This window comes from Tympanuchus pallidicinctus, unplaced genomic scaffold, assembly GCF_026119805.1.
Source record: "Tympanuchus pallidicinctus isolate F22 unplaced genomic scaffold, pur_lepc_1.0 scaffold13, whole genome shotgun sequence".
NCBI classification, from domain to species: Eukaryota; Metazoa; Chordata; class Aves; order Galliformes; family Phasianidae; genus Tympanuchus; species Tympanuchus pallidicinctus.
This window is the reverse complement of record NW_026294648.1, coordinates 2770312-2781120: the sequence shown is the minus strand read 5'-3', so window position 1 is coordinate 2781120 and position 10809 is coordinate 2770312. Positions and strand designations below refer to the sequence as shown.

Below are 10809 nucleotides of genomic sequence, written 5' to 3'. Positions count from 1 at the left end.
CGCGCTGTGCTGCGCTCTGCCGTGGCGCGGGGTAAGCTGCCCGCTGCCCGGCTGCCCGCCTGCCCGCCCCCCGCTGCCCGCGGTGAGCCCGGCGCGGCGCGGCGGCTTCCCGACAGGCGGCCGTTCCGTAGGCGCTGCGCACTCTGCGTAGCAGCACGGAGCGCCGCGCGCTTCTTGCCGCCGGGCGGCGCCCTTCCGCCGCGGGGAGGGCTCTACGCTCTCGTGCCGTCTCGCGATGTTTCGCGCGGCCACGTGACACAGAGGCCGCCGGTGCGCTCCGCGAGAGCGGGGCCGGGTTCGGTGTGGAGAAAGAAGGGGGGGGAAGAAGCGCGCTCCCGCGGGGCCGGGCCGTGGAGAGTGGGGCCGGCGGGGCCGGGCCGGGCCGGAGCAGGCCGGGCCGGGACCGGCCGGGCGGCGTTCCCCGGCGTCCGGCGGCGAGGCGCGGCCCGGGCCGCACGTGGGGCCTGCTCACCTCCGGGCCCGGGCCGCCTTTGCCGCCGCCCGGCCCCGTGCCCGGCGGTTGCGTTCCCTCCTCGGCGGGGCGGGGCCGCCGTGCCTGCTGAGCGATGTCCCCGCCGCCGGCGGAGGCGGCGCCCGAAGCGGTGCTGGAGCGGTGGCGGCAGTACAGCGAGAGCGAGCGGCACTGGGCTGCGCGCCGCCGCTTCATCCTCCGCCACCTGCACAGTTATCCCGGCGCCGCCATCGACCGGCTGCTGGCGCTGTCCGTCCTGTGGAGCAACCACGTCTTCCTGGGCTGCAGGTGAGTGGGGCGTTGCTGAGCTGAGGGGTGAGGAGCCGAGGGGAGGGGGCCGCCCGAGGTGAGGCCGTGGGGAGCTGGAGTGGGAGGGGGACCCCGAGGGCTTGGGGAGCTCTGAGAGGTGGGCTGGGGGGGGTCTGCATGGGGGTGGGATCCTCGGGTGGGATCCCTGCTGAAGGGCGGCGTGCCGGGGCAGCAGGAGGGGGAGCGAGGTGCTGCAAGGTGAGCGTGCGCTTTGGGAGCGGTTCTTGATGCTCTTCTCCCGAGAGCTTTTAAAGCACGCGGTATCGCGTTCTGTGAGCTTGCTGTGCAGGAAGTGTCCCTTTAAGCGTAAATCAGCCTTTGCGCTCCATTCAGAACTCGGAGTTTGTGTTCTCTGCGAGAACGGCCCGGTGAATGGAAAAGTTTTCCAACCTCCGTCTGATCGCTGCTGCCAGCACTGGGACTTGTAGGGCGGGGAGGAGCCTCGGGCACACCCTGACTGATCTGCCTGGTGCTCGGACGTTTTTTCAATGGGACGTGATGCTCTGAAGGCAGGAGCGGCTGCCAAATAACTAACTGCAGTAATCTGTGCTGCGGCCAAAAGGGACTTGTAAACCCTGAGTGGCACGTGGCTTTGCTTTTGTTGGCATTGCTGTCCCAAAGTCTTAAGGGAATATCCTGCATTATCTGTATAGATCCAAGTCAACTTCTTCAGGTGTAGGCTTGCGTGTTTTCCTCGTTCTTTCGGATCCAAGTACTGAACTGTTATGCTCCGTGAGCATCAAAATTGAGCTTCGTTTTAAAGTAACTTGGAATTCTAAAGCATGGATTAGTGTTTTAAAATCAAGGCTGTTGTTCTAGTTTCTCTGGACCGTGTATAAGCTTTTATGCTATCTCGGTAGAGGTGATGGTGCTTTTGGGAATTGCAGTTTTGTAGTATGGATATAAGGTGCTGATCACAAGAGCTGTGTGGCAATATCTCCAATCCTAAAAGTGATGTGAGTTATGCCTGTAAGTGCCTGTAGTTTCCCTGATGAACATCTTCAGCAGCACCTCTGAGAGAAGACACAAGCAGCAGATTGAGGCGTGATGTGCAGGGCTCATATTGGTGAGGCTATTTCCCCAAAGCTTGTGTTGTGCTCCAGCATGAGCACGGTGCTGGGGAACAGTGGGGAGCTTCACACAGAGAAGCTTCCCTGGGAAGGGAAGGGATGTATGGCTCAGCCGCTCTTCATCTTCCCTTCTGTACCCTTCACCATATTTGGAGCCCTAAAAGTTCCTTTGATGAAACCCACCAGAGCGTTGATTTGGAAGATTGCCTACAGAACATCCAGAGGCTTAGAGAACATGACATGTGAGGAAGGAGTTAAATAGCAGGGTGTAATTAGTTCAGAGGTTGCTGAGGGAAGATGTGTGTTCCAGATATGTTAAAGGTAGCTGTAAAATGAGGAGGAAATAGTACAGCCTGCTCCACAGCTGCTGGAATCAGAAGAGGTAACAAACTTCAGTTGTAACGAGTGGAGATGTGGGGTCCTCTGCCTTCACAAGCAGCCTCCACGAGATGAAGTTTCAAAGACCAGGTTAGACAAGCTGATAGCAGGACAGGTTGGCCTTCCTCCAGGCCGTACCCCAAACGAGACCATCTGTTGTGAGGAGTGACACTCCCAAAATGCTGTCTGGAAGCCTGCTAGAAGAGGGCAGCACATTTGATGCCGCTGTCCGAGACAACGTGCTTTTCCCTGTGCAAGATGCAGACAGCCAGCCGGGCTCCCATCCCTGCTGTAGGTGAGGGCTGTCACCACTGCACCGCTCCTCCCATCTGTCCCAGCACTTCTTCCCGCGCTCAGGGGAGTGGCACAGAGCTGGGTGTCAGTGGGTGAAGCAAACACTGTGCTGCTGTGTGTGCACATCTCTCAGGATTGCACGTGGGTCTCGTTTCTGCCTGCTTCTCGGGAGCAGGAAGGCCATTTCCCGAGTGAACGGTGAACAGATTAACAGAGCCTTTGGAACAGGAGTGTTTAAAAGCTAAGTTAGGTTACTGTTTCACTGGCTGCTGTCTTGAAGATGAGCACTTCACTGCACAGGTGCAAGATTGCCTTTTCTCCTTTCTGAATCACAGTGCAGAGCTGTCAGAATATAGTTCTGTGCTGTATATCTAACTTTTCCTTGCCTTTTTAAGAAAAAGTTGCCTTTTTGTCATTCAGCTTTGGACTTGCAAATGATTTGAAAACGTGTCAGGTCCCAGGAGCAATGGGAAGCTTAGATGGTCAGGGCTGTACAGCCAAGTCGGATGGGGTCCTGCCCACGTGCTTGCAGCCACCTCACCTTCTCCATGGCTCAGGGATTTAAAACCCTCAGGGATTTAAAACCCTCATGCACAACTACCAAGCTAAAAAGGAGTGTGGCTTTTTTTAGAGAGCAGTCAATAAAGGCAGAGAGCGTCCTTGTCATCTGGTGTCCGTGACTTCACTGCTGGAGACATGTGGCCGTGGCTGCTGACCCAGGCAAGAAGCTCAGTGCTGGCAGGTCACTCCTGTGGTTATAGTCCTGGAACTGTGGTGCCTTGTGAGACACCTCCTCCACACCCTGTGTTACTAGCTGCCTTTCCAAATGGAGCATCTTAGCAGATAACGTGCACATGTCACAGCTTTAAACGCTCCGAGCTTGGTGGCTGCAGTGCTTGTTATTCACAGACAGGTTCACCTGGAGCCAAGTAACTTGTTAGTAGTGTCCTGCCCCAACCTCACAGAGACACCTGCAGCACCAGGGGTGGCAGGAGGGGTAAATTTGGTCAGGTCCTGTGCCAGCATCTCAGCGGCAGCAGGATGAGGGCCTCTCTTGCTCTTCTGTTGGACCACGTTCTGCATCTCAAACATAAATGACCTGGTTTTATTCTGTGCTTTGTGCGAGGCTGAGTTGTCTGCCTGGGGCGGGCGCTGAGGTACTGGAATCCTAGCTGACACAGAGACTGTAGGAGTGATTTAGGCTTGGAACAGGTGTGGGGGGGTTGGTGGTGGGGCCAGGTGCCCCTTGGGGGAGCACTCCTGACAAGGTTTGTTTTTGGATCCACACAGGTATGGCTCGCAGGTCATGGAAAAGGTTCTCAAGATGGCAGAGGGCATCGACATCGGGGAGATGCAGACGTTTGAGCTGGTCCCCAGCAAGAAGCTGAAGAGACAGCGGTCCCCACCTGACAGTGAGTGCATTGGTTGTGTGTCATGGGGGTCTGGCCCTGCTGCTGGGTGCAGGCTGGGCTGCAGGGAGCCTGGCAATTGCAGGGTAATGTGGCAGGCTGGGGAGCAGCGGCCACAGTGAGCACTGCAGGACTGCAGCTCTTCTCTTCCTGTACCATGTCATCAGACATATGTAATTGAGGCAAAGTTCTTTTTTTGCTTAAGTAAACTATAATTGTTGTTTGAAATTGGTATGTAATAGATTTTTGCTAATTACAATGTTAAGGAATTGGACCTGCATCATTAAATACCACTGTATGTCTGTCCTTCTTTGATGTAGTGAAGTGATGTTCTGATCTGAGAAGCAGTTATTGTACTGGTTTTCAGATAGGACCTGCCTGGAGCATGGATGTTGGGTGTTTTCCTTTTATTTCCTACTTGGCCTGGAGAAGTCGCATGCAGCTCAGCAGAGCCCTTGTTCTCAGGGATAGGGGTTCAGCTGCAGCTGTTCCAGAAGAGGAAATGCAGTGCACAAAGTGGGCAGGCTGTGTGGCAGCTTCCTCCTCTGGCTCTACTCCACTCCAGTTGTCAGAGCTCTTCTCAGGAGGGAGGGCACAGGGAGCCACTTGTGCCTGGGGTGGGTTGTGGATGTAGCAGCAGGCCTCTGCTCTGTGGGGCAGTGTTGGTTAATAGTGTGGCTTTTTAAAATGCAGGTGCTTGGACGTACAGGACTCCTCCCTGGACCTGGATGCAATCCCTAGCTCTGCCAGAGTTTCTTCTCTTTCTTTGATAATCCAGTCATCTTTCTGGGCTTCTCTGCCCCATCTGCAAAATGAAGAAAAATACTGCTTTATCCCTGTTGTGTATTTCTTTTAGGCAGCAGCTCTGTGGGAAGGATTCCTTCCCTGTTGTGTGCCACACACAGCAGAGAGCTCTTGTGCTGGGAAGAGCCTTCAGATGTTGCTGCAGTGCAGTCATCAAAATACCACGTTGAGCAAGAAATGTAAACTTTGCCATAATTCATCAAAACAGCGACGACTGAAGGATTTAATACTCATAAGAGCTTTGCCACGTGATTTGAGTGTCTGCATAGGAAGGACTCTTTTCAACTGCAGTGAACTAGTTCATGATAGATATGCTGATAGTGTGATGACTGGACAGATGTTACCAGACCTGTATTCCAGCTGCACGCGTTGGCATTGGGTCAGGTTCATTCCAAGGTGCTGAGGTGGCCCTTTGCTCCTCTGGTGGAGTTGCATGCATGTGCCACTTCAGTGCAGAGGGAGGGGGCTGCACCGTACAGTCTTAAAATCTCTGAATCTTAGAATTGTTTGATTTGAAAGGGACCCTTAGAGCTCATTTAGTCCAACTCCTCTGCAGTGAACAGGGACATCTGCAGCTAGATCAGGTTGCTCAGAGCCCAGTCCAGCCTCATCTTGAATGTTTCCAAGTATGGGGCATCTACCACATCTCTTGGCTGCCTCACCACTCTTAAAAAAACCCATCTTCTTCCTACATCCAATCTAAATCTCCCCTGTTTTAGTTCGAAACCATTTTCCCTTGTACTTTTACAACTGACTGCTCAAGAGTCTGTCCCCTTCTTCTTTCAGGCCGCTCTCAGCTCTCCCCACAGCCTTCCCTTCTCCATTCTGCTGAGCCCCAGCTCTCAGCCTGTCCTCCTAGGGAGCTGTTCCATCCCTTGGATCGTTTCTGTGGCCCTCCTCTGGTCATCTCCCTCTCTTCCACATACCTTAACGTAGTTACCAGGAGTTTCAGGATCTTCCCTAACACAGAGGTGAGGCTGACAGGTCGGTAGCTCCCTTGATTTTCTTTTCTGCCCTTCTTAAAAGTGGGTGCTATGCTGCCTTTTTTCCAGTCACCAGGGACTTCAGCTGATGACACGTCTTCTCAGATACCATCGAAAGCAACTTGGCAACTGTGTCAGTCAGTTCCCTCAGGACTCTGGGATGCATCTCATTGGAACCCACAGACTCATGGGTGTTCTGCTCCTGAGGTGGCAGAAGTCTCCACAGTAGAAATCTTGTGTAGCTATCTTTTAGACGTAGCATCTTTGCTTATCAGCTCTTTGTCATTTTCTGCAGGAGCTCTGTATATCAGGATATTGTTCTCCATTTGCATTTCTTCTGGTTAATATATGGGGTCTGCCATTAATGTGGACTCACTTCAGAAATGAGTGGATGGGTTCAGTGGGCAGTGCTGTGGGGCAGAGTGAGGGAGTCAGACCTAAAATCCTTGCAACTGAAGATGTAGTGATTTTTGAATGCTAGATGAGAAGCTGGCGGTAGCACAAAGCGACCTGCATAAGGACAAACGCTCTGTTCTGATCAATTGCAGACATTCAGAAGGAACCATTTTGGTTTGCATCTCAGAGGTAATTCTGTGCACGAATTCTGCATGCTCTTTCTGGAGATGACTCTGAAAGCATTTCTCTCTGTCACTGCATGTATTTATTGGTAATCTTGCAATTTTCTTCCACCCTTTAGGTCCAGAGCAGAAAGAGGTTCCTGAGCCTCCCCAGAAGGTCCCTAGGTTCCGTGTGCGGCCACGTTTTGAACCCATCCACTTCGTAGCCAGTGCTGAGAAGGATGGCAAGAAGGAAGATTCTCTGGACAGCCAAACACAGGAAATGCACCAAGAAGCAAATTCAGATGGTGTGACACGGCCAGCTGAAAACTGTATAGATTCTCATTTTGAGAATGCCCAGCGAGTGGATCCCCACATCTCCAACTCAGCGGGGTTTGGCTTTGCGAGCCAGGCAGCGACTCCCAATAAGGCTGTGAACAGTACGGACGTTGCCACCAGTGGCACGTTGCAGGTTTCTGTTCCTCCCTCAGCTGTCCAGTCTGTATCAGAGACTTTCCCTCCATCTGCTATAGTGCTGAAGCAGAGTTTTATTGAGAAACTGTCAGCAGCTGTTTGGAAAAATCTTGCTAACCCAGACACAAACATTGGGACCGATAAAATTAACTATACGTACCTCTTGACACGTTCAATTCAGGCATGCAAGACAAATCCTGAATATATTTATGTTCCTCTGAAAGAAATTGCCCCCGCCGACCTCCCAAAGAGTAAGAAGCTCCTGACAGATGGCTTTGCTTGTGAAGTACGATGTCAGAATGTCTACTTGACCACTGGTTACGCCGGCAGCAAAAATGGATCCAGGGATCGAGCCACAGAACTGGCAGTCAAGTTGCTGCAGAAGTCTGTAGAAGTTCGGGTTGTGCAGCGGAAGTTCAGGCACACCTATCACGAAGACCTGGTGGTGTGCCAGGCAGGTGTGAGTAGCCCAGATTTCCCTCCTGCTCTCAAACCTCACGAGGAGTTTGTGGTAGCCAACAGGGACTGCGTCCCAGCACAGCCCGGCGCTGAACCCGCCAAAGCTTCCCCTAACACCAGCAAGCACTGGACTAGCTTTGTCCTCACTGAGAATGCCAGCGACGCAATAGGAATACTTAACAATTCTGCCTCGTACAACAAAATGTGTGTTGAATATAAATATGACTACATGCCCAACCGCATGTGGCGTTGCCGAGTGTTTCTACAAGATCACTGCTTAGCTGAGGGATATGGCACTAAGAAGACCAGCAAGCATGCTGCAGCTGACGAGGCGCTGAAGATTTTGCAGAAGACGCAGTCGAATCTAACAGCCATCAAAATGACCCAGGTCCAGAAGGTGGGCCGCTCATCGCAAGGCTCTGGGAGGAAGAAGGACCTGAAGGACCTCGTGGTTTATGAGAACTCCGACAACCCGGTGTGCACGCTGAACGACACGGCTCAGTTCAACAAGATGACGGTCGAGTACGTCTTCGAAAGGATGACGGGCATGCGATGGAAGTGCAAGGTGCTGCTCGAAAATGAGTTCATCGCAGAAGCAGTCGGAGTGAAGAAATCTGTCAAGCATGAGGCAGCAGAGGAAGCTGTGAAAATCCTCAAAAAGACTCAGCCAACTGTTGTTAACAATCTGAAAAAAGGCACCATTGAAGACGTCATCTCCAGAAATGAGATCCGGGGGCGATCGGCAGAAGATGCTTTGAAACAGAAAATCAAAGAAGATAACATTGGGAATCAAATCTTAAGAAAGATGGGCTGGAAGGGTGGTGGCCTCGGGAAGGATGGCGAGGGAATTAGAGAACCTATTTCAGTGAAGGAGCAGTTTAAAAGGGAAGGACTGGGGCTGGATGTGGAGAGGGTAAATAAAATTGCTAAAAGAGACATTGAGCAGATCATTCGCAACTATGCCCACTCAGACAGCCACGTCGACTTGACGTTCTCTACTGAACTGACCAACGATGAACGGAAGCAGATACATCAGATCGCCCAAAAATATGGTCTCAAAAGTAAATCTCATGGCCAGGGCCATGACAGGTACTTGGTGGTAAGCAGAAAGCGGCGCAAGGAGGATCTGTTGGACCAGCTGAAGCAAGAAGGCCACGTTGGGCATTATGAGCTTATCATGCCTCAAGCAAATTGAGGTTCACTGCCCGATTTCACTGGTGAAAATTACAAAAGACATTTCTAGATACCTGGTTGAAGAAAAAGATGCTGCATTTCTTGTTGCGTGATACGTTAACGTTAAAATCTATTACTTTGCTCATATGATTTCTAAAACGTTGCTAGACAATTAGGACTGGCCAAGTTCTATTTGAGCACATTAGCACAACCCAACAGCCATCAGTAGTGCTGTTACTGTATGTCTTTGATATTACTTGTTCCTTCACATTTTAATAGTTTTGTAATAGCAAAAACACATGTCCAACCAGAAAGAATTGGACACCATTTGAAATTATACTTCCCTTACTCTTCATAACCTTTTTGACCAAGAAAGGAAAAAATGCCTTGTTTTAAAAACAAAAAGGATAAAAAGCAAAGGAAATGCAGTTTGGAGGAATAAATCTGTATGTAAAGTTGGTATTGATGACAATAAATAAAAATACAGCTTTATTTCTGGAAAAAAAAACCAACAAACAAGTTTGTCAGCTTTTGTGTAAAAAGAAACGTGTGAAAACTGCATTTATTCTTAAGAAAGGTGTATGGAGCAAGATGTCTGTGCTGTGTACGGATGTGGAGAAATGTCCTTACCCACTGTAACAGTAGGGCTTTATTCGTAGGCTTTTACCTTGACCCCCCATACTGACAGTCACTGAATGCACCTTACTCACCAGTGTACAGGACTGAGATGATTCCAGTGGATGTTAACCTTGGAGCACTGCCTGACGTATGTAAATACCAGAGAGAAGTGTGAGATACAAAAACTGGAGGTAACCACGGAGCCCACGTGTCAGAGATGCTAGTGTAGCTTGTGGGGAATGTTACATAACTTATTTTTTTACTTTGAATATACACTCTTTAACCCAAGCAAAATTAAATCTGTGCCTAATTATTTCTCTGCTCTGTGAATGTACCTCTGCTTGTGCTATGTCAAGGGCAACTCGCAAGCAAATGGTTGCATTGCTCTGAAGTGCTGTCAAGTGTGGCATCTTGTTGAAGTGCTCCTGGAGTCAGGAGTGCTGCTCTGCTGCTCCTGCCTGGCAAGCAGGCTGTGCTGCTGCGTGGGCCGCGCCTCCAGCAGGGCCATGAAATGGAGCTGTGCGAGCCTTGGGGGAGCGCCCACATCGTGCCTGGAAAGCAGGGAGGTCAGGCAGAGACCTTGGAAGAGCTGAGTGGGAGATCTGTCCAGAGATGCTGTTCTTCTGTCACCCGTGGGGCTGATTCTCTGTGCGAGGACAGCTGGTGAGAGCACTCAGAGTGGAAGTTGGAGGAGAACAGGAAATATGCCTCAGCTATTGCTTTTGTTCATCTGCTTCCCATATTATCTCTTCATTTCTTTATGTTGTGTTTTCATTTCTTACACTGTTCTTTTTTAATACTGGGTGACTGAGCCTCGCTGATGGAGCAGAAGATCCTAGAGATGTGCATTTGGAGAAACTTTCAGCCAAAGAAAGGAGGAGGTTCTCCTGGAGGACTTCACTTACAGGTAAGACTCGCTCGGGACAGAGAGCGTCTCTTCCTGTCTTTAACTGGGTGGCTTCAGCTCGGGCACCTGAAATAAAAACATGTTGCTGCTGCTGCCTTTGAAGGACAGTGGCAGAAAACTCTGAAAGGGTTTTTCTTTATTCGTGCACTGTGCATTCTGCTTGTGAATTCTGCTCCCAGGGATGGTGGGTTAAAGCAGATGGAGGTGTAGGAGTCTGGAAGAAGCCTGCTACTTCCGAGTATTCCTGCAGGCAGGAGTGCAGCTCCCCCTCCTAGCTGGGTTCTGCAGCAGGTCCTTCGAGCTTGGTGCCACTGGGAAAAGTGGCAAGAGCCCCAGGGCAGTGTTGGGCTGAGAAATCTTTCTGCTGAACAGCACGGGACGGGGTGCAGGATGTGGCACCACCACAGCAGTAGTTAGCAGCAGTGAGTCTGTACCAGGCGATGCTGTTTGCTGTGCTGGGTAGCATCCCTGCCTCGTGGCTGTAAATCTGTACCAGGTTGGGTACCTCTGTTGCTTCCTGGTTGAATTAGTGGGAGTATTTTTGGTGACCATTAGAGCTGAAGAATCGCTCTCTGCTTCATCGCCTGTGTTTATGTGGCTTGTAAGCTCCCTGGAACCAGCTCTGTATGGTTTGAAATTTTGTGGATGAAGGACTTGCATAGGAAAGCGGTGAAGGCGAGATTTTTTCATTTCTGGCTGCCTTAGGGCTGATGCCAGCCTTTGTTTTTGAGTAGCAAGAGATACAAAAATGGAGGGAGTGGGGCAGGTGATGCTATGATATGAGATGAACATGAGCCGTTCAGAAAGGTGTCTGCTGTAAAGGCAGAAATAGTTACACAGGCACAGGGAAATGGCCACGGTCCCTCATGTACCATCTGGTTGGCTTCAGTCTTCCCAGGCGT

The 10809-nt window shown here is 51.0% G+C and overlaps 1 protein-coding gene across 1 annotated transcript; it reads left to right on the top strand.

The window, feature by feature from the left end:
* Positions 1 to 465: 465 nt before the first annotated feature.
* NKRF (NFKB repressing factor) lies at positions 466 to 9288 on the top strand. The gene is made up of 3 exons (XM_052673355.1): positions 466 to 760; positions 3814 to 3935; positions 6417 to 9288. Exons 1-3 carry the CDS (start codon positions 567 to 569, stop codon positions 8402 to 8404), a joined length of 2304 nt encoding a protein of 767 aa, XP_052529315.1. The 5' UTR covers positions 466 to 566; the 3' UTR covers positions 8405 to 9288.
* The last annotated feature ends 1521 nt before the right edge of the window (positions 9289 to 10809 follow it).

Bases quoted from the DNA above. Each gene is read 5' to 3' on its own strand.
- NKRF (XM_052673355.1), top strand. From the start codon at position 567: ATGTCCCCGCCGCCGGCGGAGGCGGCGCCCGAAGCGGTGCTGGAGCGG. The intron at 761-3,813 runs GTGAGTGGGGCG...GGATCCACACAG, and splicing joins CACGTCTTCCTGGGCTGCAG to GTATGGCTCGCAGGTCATGG. The intron at 3,936-6,416 runs GTGAGTGCATTG...TCCACCCTTTAG, and splicing joins ACAGCGGTCCCCACCTGACA to GTCCAGAGCAGAAAGAGGTT.